We start from the raw sequence: 20,009 nt of genomic DNA, 5'->3' as shown, positions 1-20,009 counted from the left end.
AGGCCTAACAATGGCATATCTCAGATAGTTTGGTATGACACCCTGGATTACTGATTCATTAATAAGTAACTAAGAACATAATCTACACTCCTGGAAATGGAAAAAAGAACACATTGACACCGGTGTGTCAGACCCACCATACTTGCTCCGGACACTGCGAGAGGGCTGTACAAGCAATGATCACACGCACGGCACAGCGGACACACCAGGAACCGCGGTGTTGGCCGTCGAATGGCGCTAGCTGCGCAGCATTTGTGCACCGCCGCCGTCAGTGTCAGCTAGTTTGCCGTGGCATACGGAGCTCCATCACAGTCTTTAACACTGGTAGCATGCCGCGACAGCGTGGACGTGAACCGTATGTGCAGTTGACGGACTTTGAGCGAGGGCGTATAGTGGGCATGCGGGAGGCCGGGTGGATGTACCGCCGAATTGCTCAACACGTGGGGCGTGAGGTCTCCACAGTACATCGATGTTGTCGCCAGTGGTCGGCGGAAGGTGCACGTGCCCATCGACCTGGGACCGGACCGCAGCGACGCACGGATGTACGCCAAGACCGTAGGATCCTACGCAGTGCCGTAGGGGACCGCACCGCCACTTCCCAGCAAATTAGGGACACTGTTGCTCCTGGGGTATCGGCGAGGACCATTCGCAACCGTCTCCATGAAGCTGGGCTACGGTCCCGCACACCGTTAGGCCGTCTTCCGCTCACGCCCCAACATCGTGCAGCCCGCCTCCAGTGGTGTCGCGACAGGCGTGAATGGAGGGACGAATGGAGACGTGTCGTCTTCAGCGATGAGAGTCGCTTCTGCCTTGGTGCCAATGATGGTCGTATGCGTGTTTGGCGCCGTGCAGGTGAGCGCCACAATCAGGACTGCATACGACCGAGGCACACAGAGCCAACACCCGGCATCATGGTGTGGGGAGCGATCTCCTACACTGGCCGTACACCACTGGTGATCGTCGAGGGGACACTGAATAGTGCACGGTACATCCAAACCGTCATCGAACCCATCGTTCTACCATTCCTAGACCGGCAAGGGAACTTGCTGTTCCAACAGGACAATGCACGTCCGCATGTATCCCGTGCCACCCAACGTGCTCTAGAAGGTGTAAGTCAACTACCCTGGCCAGCAAGATCTCCGGATCTGTCCCCCATTGAGCATGTTTGGGACTGGATGAAGCGTCGTCTCACGTGGTCTGCACGTCCAGCACGAACGCTGGTCCAACTGAGGCGCCAGGTGGAAATGGCATGGCAAGCCGTTCCACAGGACTACATCCAGCATCTCTACGATCGTCTCCATGGGAGAATAGCAGCCTGCATTGCTGCGAAAGGTGGATATACACTGTACTAGTGCCGACATTGTGCATGCTCTGTTGCCTGTGTCTATGTGCCTGTGGTTCTGTCAGTGTGATCATGTGATGTATCTGACCCCAGGAATGTGTCAATAAAGTTTCCCCTTCCTGGGACAATGAATTCACGGTGTTCTTATTTCAATTTCCAGGAGGGTATTATAGGACCACAACATTTTAGTATGTCATTGGAGGTATTATACACCCCATTTGCACTTCAGCTTTCTAGTGTCATGATGACTTCCTCATTACAGAAGGGTATATGAAATTAATTTGTATTTCACTAAGTGTCCTCTGTGTTGCTTCTTCAGTATACGGTTTGGTTTGTCTTCTGAGATACTTGCATAAATTTTCTCATTTGTTTTTGAAAAGTGATTAAAAAAACTGCTATACATGACCTATCTTTTACAATAGTACCATTATTTTCAACAGAAATAATGTCATCTTCTATAGCTTCTGTCTCTGTATCACTTTTAAAAATATTCAGTTTTGAATTGATTGTATTATCTGATCTGTCAGTTTCAGGTAAAATGAGCATACCCATGGATATTTTTACTACTTTTCTTAATGTGTTACGGTACTGTTCATAACGTGAATGCATTTCTGGATAATTATGTGTTCTGGCTGTTTTGTATGTCTCTTCTTCATTGTGAAGAGACTGATACCTGTACTGCTCCAAGGGTATTTTATTGACATAATATTTTGAAAAAATGCTTTCATAAAGCTATACAGACTCATTAAGAAATATGTTGAATTTAGAGCTTGCATTATGCTCAATGGAAACTTCTCCCCAGTCAACATTTTTAAGCTTTCTTTAAAATCTTGAGTAATTTTGTAGTTAATCAGCCTCAAAGTTGTATTTAAATATTTCTGAACTTTATATGGAGCTTCGTGACTAACTGCACGTCATTTTTCATATTATGTAATGCTAAGACAGAGAGTTTGAAACCTGATTTTTAAAACTGCGAAGCAATGTTACAGCAAATTAAGATTGGAGAAATTGTGGAAGTTGAGGAAATGGGACCAGGATACATCTAAAGACCAGGGGTTGTTCAGAATTTCAAAGAGTACATTAGGAAATGGTTGGCTGAAATAGGGGAAAAGAAATGCAATAGAAAATGACTAGGAAAGATATATATAGTGTCAAAAAATTATAGAAACCTGTGGAGAAGACAGACACACTTTTGTGAGTATGGGCTCAGCTGCCAGTCCATTACTAAATAAAGGAGGGAAGACCAAAAAGCAGATGAAATATGTAGGAGAGCTATATGATGGAAACAAACTCCAAGTTGTTGTTATAAAAAGAGAACAGGAAGTATATGAAGATGTTGAAGAAGATGCTTTATTGCATGAAGAATGTGACAGGACACTGAAACAACATAAGTTGAAACAAGACACCTTATGTAGACAAAATTCTCCTAGAATTATTGAGATCATCTGGAAAAAGTACCACTAAAAAGAAACTGTCTCACCTGATATACAAGATATATGATACGTGCAAAATACGCTCAGACTTCAAGAAGAAAAAATAATTCCAGTTCCAAATAAGGCAGGTACTGAAAGATATGAGTATTAATAAACTATCAATTTTTAGTAATTCATAATTGCAAAATAGTAACATAAGTTAAGTGTAGAAGAATGGGAAAGTGGTAGAAGCTGACCCAAGGGGAGATCAGTTTGGTATGTAGGAGCATGTGAGGCAATACTTATCCTATGACTTAGGGTAGAAGATAAGTTAAAGAAAGGGAAACCTGTGTTTATGGTGTTTGTGGATTTAGAGGGAGCTTTTGGCAATGTTAGCTGCAATATTCTTTGAAATTCTGAAGGTAGCAGGGATAAAATACAGGGAGAAAAATGTTATTTACAACTTTTACAGAAACCATACTGCAGATATAAGAATCAAAGGACATGAAAGAGAGGCAGTAATAGAGAAAGGAATGAGACAAGGTTGTTTCCTGTCCCTTGTGTTATGCAGTCTATACCGTCTACACTATACAGTCTATATCCTGCAAATGCAAGCAGGATAGAAATTCAAAGAGAAATTTGGAATGGATAACCAGTTATCAGATTATGAGGTCATCTTCAGACGTTTACTGAGTATTGTCACCAAAGAAGTTACAATGTTTGTAAATGACTTTGGAAGAGAAGTTACACACCTAGATTGAAGCAGAAATGTAGAGTGAAACAGAGTAAACAGAAAATTTTTTTGACACAAACGGGGAACAGCAAGCCCACATAACAGTTTATATTAATAAACAAAACCAATAAAACAAAATAAAATTAAATTACTGTTTGACAAGTCTAATTCAGGAGGTATATAATCAAACAATGGGAAATCGAAGATGGAATGTAACAATACCAAAGAAGGAAAGTTACTACTCACCATATAGCAGAGGTTCTGAGTCACGATAGGCACAACAAAAAAGATTCACACAATTATAGCTTTCGGCCATTAAGCCCTTTGTCAGCAGTAGACACACATAAGCGCCCACACACACACACACACACACACACACACACACACACACACACACACACACACACACACACTCCCGTAAACACAACTTGCACACACATCTGCAGTCTCAGAGAGCTGAAACGACACTGCGAACAGCTGCATCAATACATGATGGGAGTGGTGACTGGGTGGGGGTAAGGAGGAGGCTGGGGCGGGGAGGGGGATGGATAGTATGGTGTGAGTGGCAGACAGTCAAGTGCTGCAGTTTAGACGGAGGGCAGGAGAGAAGGTGTGGAGGGGGCAGGTGGTAAGTAGCCGAAAGGAAGAAGTAAAAAGACTGTGTGTGGCGGTGAAATGATGGCTGTGTAGTGCTGGAATGGGAACAGGGAGGGGGCTGGATGGGTGAGGACAGTGACTAACGAAGGTTGAGGTCAGGAGGGTTACGGGAACATAGGATGCATTGCAGGGAAAGTTCCCACCTGCACAATTCAGAAAAGCTGCTGCTGGTGGGAAGGATCCATATGACACAGGCTGTGAAGCAGTCATTGAGATGAGGGATATCATGTTTGGCAGCATGTTTAGCAACAGGTTGTTTTAACTTGTTTTTTGGCCACAGTTTGTCAGTGGCCATTCATGAGGACAGACAGCTTGTTGGTTGTCATGCTTACATAGAATGCAGCACAGTGGTTGCAGCTTACCTTGTAAATCACCTGACTGGTTTCACAGGTAACCCTGTCTTTGATGTTAGTTACCGGACTGGAGTAGGTATAGTCCTGGAAAACCATATCAATCAAGCCCAATCCTCCTTGCAGTACCTTCTCTCCATCCGCAAAATTCTCCTGCTATGTAATCCCAAAATCCTGGAACCCATAACACACATTGAAACTCTTGCCCTGCAGGAACTTGAACAATATGCACAACAAACCTCAGAAAGCTCTCCATCCCACTCAGTTCATACTCTCACCTCAGAGTACCACTGTCCACTTCTACAACAACCTCCAAACCTCCACCACTCCTACAACAACCTCCAAACCTCCACCACTCCCCCAAATAGCTGACAAATCCTTTCTCACAGACCTACTACACTTACCCCACCCTCCAAAACTCTCTCCCACCACCACACAGAACCCAGAACCTAAACAGACCCACAACACAGTTATGAACCTTTCCTCCAGAAGCCTTAGTCCCACAGAAATATCAGTCCTTTCCTTGTATTCTTGCTCACCCACGAGTCGGATGCACGCCCTGGAGCATTGAACATCTCCCGCTTCTCCCGGTGCTGCGGCACTGTGGACTTAGTTTTGGCAGACAACCACTTTCGGTAGCTTTGCGAACAATGTTCGCCAACTTGTAAGCTCTGGCTCACCCTCACCTCCCTAGGCCTATGTATCCCCTTTCAACATGCTTTAGCCAATAAATGGCCTTTCTCTAAAAATTATTCTATTATTCCATAATGCTCACCGCCTGCCCATACCTGCCATCCTGTACAATTGTAAGCTATGGCTCACCCTCACCTCCCTAGGCCTATGTATCCCCTTTCAACATGCTTTAGCCAATAAATGGCCTTTCTCTAAAAATTACTCTATTGCCACACTCCCAAATTCTACCATGCAGGACTAGTGAAAGACCTTTTCTCCTTCTCCCAGTCCCTACAGTGGAAATACTTTTTCGCCACCAACCCGACCAATCAGACTCAACCAAAGACCAATATTGAACCTTGCCTAACTCAGTTCACTCCTCCATCCAACTGTGATCCACCCCCACTGCCTCCAAACCACCCCCTGTTAACTTTCCAGAATTTCTTAACCTCAGACTTTGCCTCAGCATCATGCCGCAAATCCCTCAACATGCCAACTAACCTTACATCTGCAGAAAGAACTGCAGTCCACCATCTAAAAACTGATCCCGACCTCATAATCCTACCTGCTGACAAAGGCTCCACCACCGTTGTTTTGAACCGCAAGGATTATGTGGCAGAAGGACTCCGTCAGCTGTCAGATACTTCCACCTACAAACCATGCCACAGTGATCCCATTCCAGTAATCCAGCAGGATCTCCAGTCACTACCCAAATCCTTAGGCCCATCCCAGAACGTCTCCCCAGAGTCCATCACTCTACTTACCCCTACCATTCCCACCTTCTACATGCTTCTTAAAGTCCATAAACCCAACCACCCAGGACACCTCATTGTGGCTGGTTACTGTTCCCCCACTGAGAGAATCTCTGCTCTTGTAGACCCAACACCTTCAACCTATTACCTGGAACCTATCCTCCTACATAAAAGATACCAATCATTTCCTTGACCAACTCTCCACAATTCCTGTCCCTTTACCACATGGTGCCCTGCTCGTCACTATTGATGTCACCTCTCTGTACACTAACATTCCTAATGCCCATGGTCTTACTGCTATTGAACACTACCTTTCCAGATGCCCTATGGATTCCAAACCAACAACCTCCTTCCTAGTCTCCATGACCAACTATATCCTCACCCACAATTACTTCTCCTTTGAAGGCATTACTTACAAATAAATCTGCGGTATGGATATGGGCACCCGCATGACACCGTCCTATGCTAACCTACTCATGGGGCATCTAGAGCAAGCCTTCCTAAAAACCCAGAATCCTAAACCCTTCACCTGGTTCAGATTCATTGATGACATCTTTGCTATCTGGATTGAAGGTGAGAACACCTTATTCACATTCCTCCAGAACCTCAACAACTTCTCCCCCATTTGCTTCACTTGGTCCTACTCAACCCAACAAGCCACCTTCCTAGATGATGTCCTTCACCTCAGAGACGGCTACATCAGTACTTCCGCCCATATAAAAACTACTAACCGCCAGCAATACCTCCACTTTGACAGTTGCTACCCATTCCATAACAAGAAGTCCCTTCTGTACAACCTAGCCACCCGTGGTCGTCGCATCTGCAGTGACGAGCAGTCTCTCTCAAAATATACTGAGGGTCTCACTGAAGCCTTCACTGACTGTAATTATCCTCCCATCCTTGTACAAAAACAAATCTCCTGTGCCTTATCTTTCCAGTCTCCCATCACCTCTCAAAGTCCCACAATCCGGCCACAGAGGAGCATTCCCCTTGTAACTCAGTACCATCCGGGATTGGAGCAACTGAATTACATTCTCTGCCAGGGTTTCGATTACCTCTCATCGTGCTCTGAAATGAGAAATGTCCTGCCCACTATCCTTCCCACCCCTTCCGCCATCCACCAAACCCACACAATATACTCGTCCATCCTTACACAACCCCTGCTCCCAATCCCTTACCTCATGGCTCATACCCCTGTAATAGACCTAGATGCAAGACCTGTCCCATACATTCTCCTACCACCACCTACCCCAGTCTGGTCACTAACATCATGTATCCCGTCAAAGGCAGGGCTACCTGTGAAACCAATCATGTGATTTACAAGCTAAGCTGCAACCACTGTGCTGCATTCTATGTAGGCATGACAACCAACAAGCTGTCTGACCGCATAAACGGCCACCGATAAACTGTGGCCAAAAAACAAGCTGGACCACCCTGTTTGCTGAACATGCTGCCAAACATGATATCCCTCATCTCAATAATTGCTTCACAGCCTGTGTCATATGGATCCTTCCTACCAACAGCAGCTTTTCTGAATTGCGCAGGTGGGAACTTTCCCTGCAATGCATCCTATGTTCCCGTAACCCTCCTGGCTTCAACCTTCGTTAGTCACTGTCCTCACCCATCCAGCCCCCTCCCTTTTCCCATTCCAACACTACACAGCCATCGTTTCACCGCCACACGCAGTCTTTTTACTTATTCCTTTCGGCTGCTTACCCCCTGCCCCCTCCACACCTTCTCTCCTGCCCTTCGTCTAAACTGCAGCACTTGACTGTCTGCCACTCACACCATACTATCCATCCCCCTCCCCACCCCAGCCTCCTCCTTACCCCCACGCAGTTGCCACTCCCATCATGCACTGGTGCTCTTGTTCACAGTGTGGTTTCAGCTCTCTGAGACCACAGACGTGTGTGCAAGTTGCGTTCACGTGAGTGTGTGTGTGTGTGTGTGTGTGTGTGTGTGTGTGTGTGTGTGTGTGTGTGTGTGTGTGTGTGTCTACTGCTGACAAAGCACTTAATGGCCGAAAGCTATATTTGTGGGAATCTTTTTGCTGTGCCTCTTGCGACTCAGCACCTCCGCTATATGGTCAGGAGGTATATAACATGAACAGCCTCTGACAAAAATATATCTGATGACAAAATTGAATTCGAATCTTAGCTGCAATTGGGAATTGAAACAATTGCAATGGCAAGAAGTGAAAATTTGTACTGAACTGCAACTCAAACCCAGATTTCCTCCTGTACATGAGTGGTCGCCTTAAAGGCTTTGGCTATCCAAGTAAGCTTCTCATCCAACCCAGATTACAACTTGTCGCAACTACAGATGCAGTGTCCGCCGTTTATTACCCTCATTGCTCACAGCTTCATCCCACAAGAGTTCAGACTAAGAAAGCACCTGCACTGAATGATTATTAATTCCCATCAAGGTGCACATATATTTATATGTGTGGTGTCTGTTCTTACGTACATGTCCAATAGAATGCACACGTTTCATGTGGTGTCTCTTCTTTCAGACATGAAAGGTGTCTGTTCTTTCAGACATATCCGAAAGAAAAGACACCACATATATAAAAATAAATCTATAAACAAAGACTACACATGAAGAGTAATTGACAGTTTGTCCACAAGAATTGAGAAAAACAACACCAATAGGAGAAAAAATACAATATTGATAGTAATTATCTGATATACCTAGTAGCCAAGATCTAAAAATAGACAAGCAAAAAATCAGTAGCGGCAGAGTAATGTGCACATTTTTCCTTCCTATTATGTTAGAGAAATAGGCAGAATAGACCAAGTCAGAATAGTTCAGATTGAATTGCACATGAACAGCATATGTGTGATACATATTAATACACAAAAGATTGAAACAGGCCAATGGAAGTATCTAGATTTACTGGAATGTGTAAAAATTTACCTCCTTAAAATCAAAATAGGTGCCCAATGTCCACGCTAAGTGAGCAGACATATTATCCCAACCACAAGAGTTTTAGTAATTTCAAAGATTTATTCTGGCATTATATTGTTAAATAACAGAATGTAATGTAACCCAGTACAATTTTGTCATGGTCATACAGCATCTAATAAGAAACTGCATCTTTGGCAAAGTAATATTGTGCCATGTCTGTATACTGGGTAAATCCAATTGTAAATTTGTTCAAACAATGTAGGAAAAGACAGATTGCTACTTACTGTAAAGAAGACATGTCAAGTTGCAGACAGGCGTGATTAAAAGACACTCATATACAGCTCTCAGCCACAGCCTTCATCAGTAAAGAGAGAGACATACACAACATTCATACATAACACATACAAGCAAGCACACCTCATGCACATATGATCGCCAACTCCAGCATTCCGCCTCGAGGTGCTGGTGTTAAGGGGTCATGTGTGCATGACGTGTGCTTGCATGTGTATGTGTATGAATGTTTTGTGCATGTCTCTCTTTACTGATGAAGGCCGTGGCCAAAAGCTATATGTGAGCAGCTTTTAATTGTGCCTGTCTGTAACATGACATGTCTTCTTTACCGTAAGTAGCAATCTGTCTTCTCCTACATTGTTGATATTCCTGCCTGGAGTTTCCATTGTTTGATTTTTGTAAATTTGTTTGCCTTCAATAGTGTCATGTCCTTTTGGTGCAATGCAGTTCTCTTCCCTAAATGTTAATACATAACCAAGGAACTTTCCTTCCACCTTCCATGGCAAGATTCCTGTGTGTCTTCATTTTCCTTTTATTTTTGAATGATTCCATAATTTTCAAGTACTGGTAACTGGAAATATTTGTTAGCTCTTTGACCATAATATATCTGTAATGCCAGAATATGGCCAATTGAGCAAATGGCATTGTTATGAGGAACATAGATTAACGCCTTCTGCTAAATTGATAATGTCTGGTGACATAGGTATTTCTAGTCAAAGGGCTGTCAAATGTATCTAGGTACTCTACAATGGCCTATGGCCAAAATTGTATAGTAATATGAAAATAAAATAAAAATTAACAGTTGTAGACATCACTCAAAAGAATTCGTGGCTGTTGTGGAATGAGCATAAAAGAAAACTTTCCTTCTCAATTCATAATTAATACTTTTGGGGAAAAATGAACACATGACCTTCTAACTACAGGGCCATTCTGAATTACAGTTAAAATTAAAACAGAAATAAAGGTTTGCAATGCTACCAAAATAAGAAGTACAATCATATTGAATGGTAATATAAGTATTACAATAGAGCCATTTGTGGAAACCAAACCAGTTTACAATCTTCAGAGAGCAGTTTGCAAGTTTTAGCCTTGAAGGAGGATATTTTTTTTGGGTGGAGGGAGGGGGGAGGGGGGAGGAGGGGGGGGAAGGGGTTGCCGGTGGGTTGGCAGTTCCATATATGTCCAGTTTTGCATTGACTGATAGCATCCCTATGTGTTTGTTATGATTAACATCTGGTGTATTTGTTCACCACTCCATTCACCACATTTTGAGTGCTGCCAATATTTCCTCATTAGACACTGTAGTCTGTATAAATCATCATAATGATTTTGTACAATCACTCTTTCTTTTGTCCTCATGCAAATAGCCTGTGGTAATGCTCCAGTATTCAATTTATACATCACTTCTACATGTCTGCAAAGTATGATGCTCTTCATTAACAAGTGACTAGCACATACATATAAAAAATTAATAATTGAAGAATGATTCTGTGCTCTCTTTGCCTGAGGGCATCAGTGAACTTTTTGCAAAGAAAATAGTAAAACACTTATGAAAAAGGAAGGCATGAGGAATGGCGTCACCAACATGGACCCCAGAAGTTAATCATAACAAGCATGTTGGGGTGTTAACACTCAGTGCAGAATTCTTTCTTTAAATTATATTTTAATGACGTTCCAACTTCTTAATGAAGCTGAAGCCATTTGTTTACACAACAGTGTATACTAAATTGTTTTTGAGTTGTTGTTAATTGCAAGTACAGGGCTGTTCTAAGTACATTCAGGCTTTCAGAAGATGACTCCATGAAAATTACAAGAGATACAGAAAATAGGCACACATCAGTAATCTTCTACAGATGACATATCTAGAACATAAAAAGAAAATTTTTCCTTTTCAAGAGACTTACCTAATAAATCTGTAAAATTTTTATCTCACCATCATTCCATTATAAAAAAATGTATTGTATATACTTTGTGTATGCTTATTTGCATCTAAGAAAAAAACGTTATGTGTAGTGGTTTTGTGTAAGTCTGAAACGTACTTTGGTGTGCCCCAAACATAAAAAATTGAGAAGTGCGGCAATAGTCAGACGCTTGTCGTGCACACCTCAACACATCTTGGTCTGTATCAATGACAACATTAACTCTCTATCTTTGCAGCTCTTCCAAATTAAGTGACAGTGGAGGCAGGAACACATGATCTTTGATGTTAAGGAGGCATCACATAGTATTCATTCAGATGAGCATAGGGCTCTTCCAAATTAAATGGCAGTGAAGGCAGGAACACATGATCTTTGATGTAACCCCATAAGGCAACATCATATAAATTTCATTCAGATGAGCATGGGGCTCACTGAAGAAGAGGAGAGTCATGATGGGGAGCATGCCCAATTTGACACTTAGGCAGTTCATCATTGCGGTAATTGTTAACATCTGAAAGAAATTGTGGTGGAGCACCATTTTTTTACAAAATGAAGTTTCTGCTGTCTTTCTGTAATCGTAGCAAAAGAGATTGTTGCAGTGGCAAAAGACATTGTTGCAGATTTCCAAGTACACAAATACAGTCACAGTTTTTTTCACAAAGATAAATGGCCCATTACTTTTGAAGAGGATGGTGAACAAAAAATATTAAGTTTAGGTGAATCGTGACTGTGTTCTACAATCACATGTGTATGTTCCATGCCCCAAACCCATGCCCCAAACATGCATGTTACAATGATTCACCTTTCCAGACACATGAAACGTGGCTTCATCATTGAAAACCAACTTATGTTGAAAACCATCTCCTGCTATAGCCACTGTAAGTGAGGGTAAAATTCAGAATGAATCTCATTGTCCCAAATAGTCAGCACATTTAACAACTGCAGCCAGTATGGTTTTACATAGAGCTGTTTTTGTAGAATCTGCCAAACAGTTGATTGTGGTATCTGCAGTTCTCTGCTTAGATGTATCTTTGATTTCTTTGGGCTCGTGATGAATGCCCACACTCCACCTGCTTTGCTGATGATCTCAGCTGGCCTGATTTCTTCACATCACAGCCAGTCTTACAGAACATATTGTACCATTCATGTACTACTTTGTCTTTTAGAGCTTTTACCTAATATTTGTTATGTAATCATTAATGAATCATCACAGTTGACTCACATTTAGTGAATTCAAGAACAAAAATGCATGCATTGCTCTGTATATGCCGTGTTCTGACATTCCTGCTTCCTAGTTGTGTGCTCTGCAGCTACACTATGGTGTGTATTACGAATAAAAATTTGGAGAGCTGCTCTAGATGTGTCATTTTTCTGTATGTCTCATAGTTTCTGAGCAGTACATCTCATAATTTTTGAGCACTTGTCTTCTGAGATCCTGAAGGTACTTCTGAATAACCCTGTAAATTGTAATGACACTTAGAAAGCCATTTCCTTGTGATATCAATTACTTGAAATAGGCACATTTCTGTTAGATTAGAAAATTTGAAACTTATGTGTCTTACATTTATCAAGGTAACAACATTTCACTTTTATTCTCATTAGAGACAATGAAACTGAATTTGAAGTACTTTTCACAGAAGTTTCATAGATATTTCAGTGTTATACATCACTTTCAAAAATACACTATTTCAATATTTTGGTAACTAAAAGTTCTTGCATAGTAAATATAATTTTAAGTGCTCACACTCATGGAAAATGATTGTCTGTGTTTAGAAACGAGCATCAGTGGACAGGAGGCATTACCACTACTGTCCCATAGAGAATACACCATTCTCCCTCGTTGTGGCCATTCCTGAAAAGCAGAAAGTGCTCATTGCCCAGAAGGAGTTACGTCGTGCATGGTCTATTGGTACGTTACTTCTTAATTTACTTTGTTTTTGCCAGCCCATAACACTGTACTACAGAATATACAAGGCAGGAGCTTTGCATTTATACGAGGGTAATCCAGTAAGTAATTTAGATTTGGTTGCAACATATTCAAGAAATGTATATTATTAATTAAAAACCTGCCACTTACAAAACTGAAGCTTGTATTTCCTCTAAATAATTGCCTCTGTTGTTTAAATGTTTGTTTATTTCTCCACCAGTTAAGAATTCCATTGGCTAGACAGCTGGTGCCAGTCCATGAAGTCAGTTGTTTAGTGCCCTTTGGCACCACTTCCAAAATATTTCCTGTCCACAACATCTTTGAGCTTTACAAAAAAGTGTCTAGCATAATGTTGTTCCCTACTTGTCTCTTCAAATAATCTTTGATGAATGACAAATATCTATGTCAAGCTTCATCATGTACATCTGTTCATCCATTGTTGAACATTTCCCACCACTTTCTCAAATTTCATTCTTTAATTTCTGTATCACAAATACTTTCTTTAATTTATGGTAAATTTTTTGTTTGTTTCAACTTCTGAATATTCAAAAATCGAATAAGACCTGTTACCTCATAGTTGGCGGAACTGCATATCACACAGTTCACTTTAAACAACTGAAGTTTTCACAGTAACAACTTATTTTGATGCACGTATGCACAATGGGAATTTCCAGTAGACCATTCTTTTCTTGATTACTTTCACACAGTACTAACAAATTAAATTGCCACCACTGGTCAAAACATTAGCTATGCAGGAGTAACAGAAATAACACAAAACTACATGCAGCAAGCCATTTAGTGATTTCACAATCACATCAGATGGATTAATTTTTACATTTGTGGTCTCTTTATGGACAGGCATTTATAGTCACATATCACAGATTATTAATAACATATAGCAGCTGCTATTAGCTAAAGCAAAAGAAGCAAAACAACAAGAAAAACTTATTTGTTTAGATGTAAGTTGCAGTTACTCCCACTGTCTTCTGGAATAGACCACTCATTAACATGCTAACTAATTGAGATGGCGCAGACAGAATACCACAATGCAAAGAAATTTCAGGACACAACAGCTGACTGACCGTCTTGACGACACACAGCAGATGATATAACTCACTTGAAAACCACCCTAACATTGTCTGTGTGTGGCAAGACTCAGTAATGATATTCTGACATAGCATTGTGTCAGTTAGTTGTGCATGCCGCCATTGCCAGACAACAACAATAGTTTGGCAACAGAGTGCAGCGGGCCTGTATGTCGGGTCATACAGCATCTGCTGCAGCACTGCAAGCCACACTTCTTGGATCTGAGATTCAATACTACCAGGCTGCCCATGGAATCCTGGACTTTTTCTAGCCATAACTGGCTGTGTTAAGTGCAATCACTCTGGTCTACAAGAGCATTGCCCTGGCATCAGTGAAGGTGCCGTCACAGTGCTGTGTCAGCACACTGCCTCCCAGCAGCAAGAGTGGCCTTTTGGCATCACCACTTCTACAGCACTGGTACAAGGACATCATTAATCAATGCCAGGTTGCACTTAATGGACAAGTGGGAACTTCTGTATCTGCTATAGCTCTATGAACAATAAAGATACCTTCCTGTGCCCACCTTCACTTTCAAAGGATTGCTATAACCCTTGCATACCTATTAAACCAGAAATGGCCAGATGGGAGAGTACCTATGCCACCCTGACAACTGAAAGAATCACTCCCCACAGCTCACTAGCAGTTGTATCACATATGGACCATAACACATGGTTTCCATTACCATCTAATAGCAGCAGTGAACAGCTATCTCATATTTATCATTTGATGCTCTTGGGCAACCACAAATACATTTCTGGTGCATTAATAATACAAATAAAAAATGTAGACAGCCAATGAAATAAACGAAAGGAAAGGTTAAAGATCAGTGTCCATGTTTTCCAGACACTTGATCACCTGATGCAGTTCTTCCAGGGGTCTGGTGAAATCACCTGAGGAATGGTCTGCTGCATTCACATCATATACCATTTCACTATCCCCAGCTGTAAAGTGTAGTGGCAGATTGACCTGTCCCAATTTAGCCTGTCATGCGGCAACATTTGCAGGTGGTGGCGCAAGGAAGGTTGAAACTCAAGAGTTTGATAGTCAGGTTTTCAACTCCAAAGGAACCTTTCAGACATGAAAATAACCTGACTGAGACATCTTGACAAAGTGGCATTGTCATACATCAAGATAAGACCGTAGGAAAGAGACCTGCCTGTGGGGACTTGGAGAACACTTAGACATTACTGTAATTAGTTAAAAAGTATCAGTTTTATTCAACTCTGGAGCTGCCTCCACAGGCATCCCACCCCTCTTTTCAGTGAAATAAGACCAGATTCACAAAATAAGTCGCCATAAAGTGTCTATTGGTCTAAATTGTTGGGTTAATGATGTTTTAGACAGGATACAAAAATTCAGAAATGAATAAAGGTACCCTCAGTTAGACCTCTTGTATTTGAGGCATCACAAATGAAATCAACTGAAAGTATTCACTGAAGGAAATCACTCACTGAATGTGCAGTGATACCTAAGATTAAATTAGACACCTTAGACCACATGGCTACCTAAAGTGAGAAGGAGAAAAGTGCTGAGCTTAGGTGACAGACTGGAAACAGAAAATTAAAAAAAGAGTAAAAGGAAAAATTAGACCCAAAACATCTGACTGAAAGCATAACAAAACCTGACACCCCAAAAAGGAAAGTTGTAAAAGACAGTGACCAGAGGTACTTTGATGGCATGATGGCTCAGACTACATGGAAAAATCATTCAGAATATTTTTTTCTATTTAAAGAAATGAAGCAAAGTATAGAAAAATCTTTGTAGATGATTTTAACACTAATTCACCAAATGAATATAAAAATAGGTAACAAAATTTTCTGAAGACCAACATTTGAATGGGAAAATCTGGGCTGTTGGTTGTCACATGATACAAAGAACTAATGCCTCTACAAATCCACGTAGAATATTGATTCCTAACATATGTGAGACTGCTAGTTATAAATGAGATCAGATGTCAGTAAGTACCTCAGAAATGTTTAATACATACCTACAATGAAAATTCTCTTCAGAGAATTGCAAAATTACATGGAGACAAGTGAGTGGACAGTACATACCTGAGGCATATAGATACATATAAAACTAGGAAAAGGCATCCCAACTTTCAGAACTGTTAGTTCCTTCTTCCGGGAGGACAGAGGTATAACTTGGGAGTATTAGAAATGAGGTGCAAGTGACTCGTACCCCAGTGTTATCTTAGACACCTTGCCCATATGCTTTATCCACCCCCCACATCCTCCTCCTCCTACCCCACAACCAGTGTCTATGTCTCCACCTGAAGTTCAAGTAACTGGGCCCTCCTTTATATAACCCCAGAGACTGAGTGAGGTGGCCCAGTGGTAAGCACGCTGGATTCGCATTTGGGAGGACGACGGTTCAAACGTGCGTCTGGCCATCCTGATTTCGATTTTCCATGATTTCACTAAATTGCTTCAGATAAATACTGAAATGGTTCCTGTGAAGGGCACAGCCAACTTCCTTTCCCATCCTTCCCTAATCTGATGGGACCAATGACCTCGCTGTTTGTTCCCCTCCCCCAAAATCAGCCAACCAACCTATAACCCCAGAGTGATTATCCCACTTACCTCCCTGATGAGGAAGGAATTAATAGTTCCAAAAGCTAGGATGGTTTTTTTAGTTCAGTGTGTCTATTGGCATTACAGGAACTTTGCTATCTGAAGGTAAGTGTTGACCATCCATTCTGATTCCCTGTAATTGTACCTAACAAAAATTTAGGTATGGAGGAGAGGGATGGCACTCTTATTTACAAAGTCATGAAAGATAAATACACACTTAGTTGATGATTTAAAAAAAAAATAACACTCATGACTTTGTAGGTTTTTTTATTAAACCAGGAAATATGGTTCTTTTAAGACATTCAGTACTGCTGATTTCTGTCTATCTTTTTTATATTTGGTTTGATGTTGGCCAAAGTTGATTGCAAGTAATTCTCCAAGTTCATTTGGTTCTTGAATTTTGTTTCCATTATTAGACAGATAAGGAATTTACAAGAAGACTAAAACTGGGTTGGAGTGCTTTTGGTAAATGGAATGTAGTTTGCAGAATTAAACACCCAGTATGTTTGAAACTGAAAGCTTCAATTACCTGCTTCTAGTGTCTGACTAATGGTGTGAAATGACAACTATTGCATATAGAAATTCTTCCAATCCATCTGTGGCATGAATCAGCAAACCATGTTTAACAGTATTAGTTGAAAACAGTCTTGGTTGCAATTTTAGTTTTTTTATTTATCAACTATGCATTTCACCTTATTTAGGCAACTTCAGGCTGATCTACATAGAAAACAGAGAACAAATACATCTATTTAAGGATTGCGATCATGTTGCGCAGACTTGGATAACCTAAAAGCATGTATAAACAGATCAAATACTGAAAGAGCAAATACCTTAATTTGGTATTTCTTAGGACGATCCTTTAGACAGTGTAGCTAAAGGGCATCATTGAGTGCATTAGGCCAACATCGCCTTCATTAACCTCAGTATATGCTAGAAATATAAAATAGTAAAAACGGATAATAGAATTGACCAATGATCGGACACTCAGGAATTCAGTCATATTGCCGAAGCCTTATGATAAGGCCTTACCTTTCTAGATGGACATGAGTGGCTCCAAGACCTGCATAATTCCCAGGAGCAAATAATAGAATAAGATGGGGCTGAAGTAATTAGCATAATGCACCTCAGCTCTGTGTGCTAGTACTGACGCCTAATACAGAATCACCTCATTAGATGGCGCTGCCACGCAGCTGCTGGTAAGAATGAGAGATCGTAAACCGTATATACATTGCCACTAAAACTTTATAAATATAATGCACATAAAACATTAATGAGATAGAATTACTAGAAGCAACACCTGTGCATTAATTTATCCAAAAATTATAATGGAGTAAAAATACAAAAGAAGGTGCTAAATTTAAAATATAATACCAGTGTGTATAATACAGCACACAGATGTGGCGCCTAAACTGGTATTACATGTCATATATCACTAGAACGAGAAGCAGTAACATATCATCAAGTTTCATGGTCATAGCTTGATGTTTTTCAAGGTGATAATGAAAATTTTGAGTCCCCCTCGTACAATTGAAACTGAAACAACTCTCAGGTCTTGTAGATGTACCAGGGAGTGGATGGCATAGTGAACACCCATCTGGAGTTCAGAGGGAACCCAGCTTAAGGCTACAAAATGCTTCTAATCATAACTGTGCCATTGTGGTGTTGCTACAAGGGCTGCTTTGCAGCAAAGGTGGAGAAATACCATCTCTCTATTCAATAAACATTGCTAATGTAAAAGATAGTGGGTCATCATAGCTCTTCACATCCAGCACAGTGTGTTTGAAATTTGTTCTACCTTCAAGTAATATAGGTACAATTACTAAAAACAGTACAATTTCATTTATTCTTCGGCTGGAAATGGTGCTGAAATGTGGGCTAGAAACTAAAGTTCAGGGGAAGAAATAAAAACTTTGAGTTTTGCCAATGACATTGTAATTCTGTCAGAGACACCAGAGGACTTGGAAGAGCAGTTGAATGGAATGGACAGTGTCATGAAATAGGGATACAGGATGAATATCAACAAAAGCAAAACAAGAATAATGGAATGTTGTCAAATTAAATCGGGTGATGCTGAGTAAATTAGATTAGGAAATGAGGCACAGTAGTAGTTGAGTTTTGTTATTTGAGCAGAAAAATAACTGATGATGGCCAAAGTAGAGAGGATATAAAATGTATACTGACAACAGCAAGAAAACTGTTTCTGAAGAAGAGAAATTTGTTAATGTCAAATATAGATTTCAGTGTTACGGGGAGTCTTTTGGACAAGAAGATAATAGAAGCTGTTGAAATGTAGTGTCACAGAAGAATGCTGAAGATTATGTGATTTGGTCATGTAACTAATGAGGAGGAACTGAATAGAATTGGGAATAAGAGAAATTTGTGGCACAATCTGACTAGAAGAAGAGATTGATTGACAGAAAACATTCTGGGACATCAATAGATCACCAATTTAGTATGGGAGGGAAGAGTTATCGTAAAAATTGTAGAGGGAGTCCAAAAGGTGAATACAGTAAACAGATTCAGAAGGATGTAAGCTGCAGTAGTTATTTGGAGATGGAGGCTTGCACAGAATAGAGTAACATGGAGAGCTGCACCAAACCAGTCTTCAGACAACACCACATCTGCAAACTGAAGATCACAACAACATCATTCCCCTTCTAAAGGATAGTTAAATTGCCAGGTTTTACTGTACAAAATCACATTTTCCTCAGTAACTTTCAAAATAATGTGTTACACTGTTCAGTCTTTCCCAGAAAGTGATGTGTCATGCCTAGTTTGAGCTAGTGAATGCAGCTGGGGGAAGTCCCACTCAGTACACCTTTGAGTGTAATTATCACCCCCTGAAGTCCATAAGAAGCCATTTTTGCCACCTCGCAGTTGTTTGTTCTTGTTGAATTTTGTATTTTGTTGAAGATATTTAAATATATGAGCCAGGTTATATGTTGTGTCAAGAATTACAACAGATGTTTAATTCATATAGTTATTTAGGGAATTACTTTTGTAAATTATATACATAACTCCAGTGTATTTATTTGTTCAATACGTGCATCATACAGCAGTATTGTAGGTAAAGAGTACCAGTAAATAAATTCCAGTACGATTTATTTGTCTAGGCCTTGACCACCTCTTCCCCTATTTGAAACATTTGCATTTAAGATATGTTCATAGAAAAGGAAACTTTCTAATGAGAGAAATTCAAACAAAGAATTATTGAAATCAAATCCCTGTTGAAAGACAGTTTGCTTGTTTGATGCTTCTTTGTACCAGTGTTATAAAGCTGATATCACTGCAAAGCTTATACCTTCATATACAAAGACTGTGTGATGTATGTATATTTAGAACAAGAAAGTAGCATGCTTTTATTACATTGTCCATATTGGTGTTTGTC

The 20,009-nt window shown here is 40.7% G+C and overlaps 1 protein-coding gene across 3 annotated transcripts in view; it reads left to right on the top strand.

Moving 5' to 3' along the window:
• LOC124798185 (voltage-dependent calcium channel subunit alpha-2/delta-3) overlaps positions 1-20,009 on the top strand; it is a 792,806-nt gene that overhangs the window by 505,661 nt on the left and 267,136 nt on the right. For all 3 annotated transcript variants that reach the window (XM_047261474.1, XM_047261473.1, XM_047261472.1), the window contains one exon: positions 12,809-12,944. In XM_047261474.1, the coding sequence (XP_047117430.1) occupies positions 12,809-12,944 (136 nt within the window). The remainder of the gene's footprint in view (positions 1-12,808; positions 12,945-20,009) is intronic.

This window comes from Schistocerca piceifrons, chromosome 5 (assembly GCF_021461385.2).
Source record: "Schistocerca piceifrons isolate TAMUIC-IGC-003096 chromosome 5, iqSchPice1.1, whole genome shotgun sequence".
Classification (NCBI taxonomy): domain Eukaryota; kingdom Metazoa; phylum Arthropoda; class Insecta; order Orthoptera; family Acrididae; genus Schistocerca; species Schistocerca piceifrons.
Note: the sequence above shows the minus strand (reverse complement) of the source record. Positions and strands in the feature narration are given on the sequence as shown.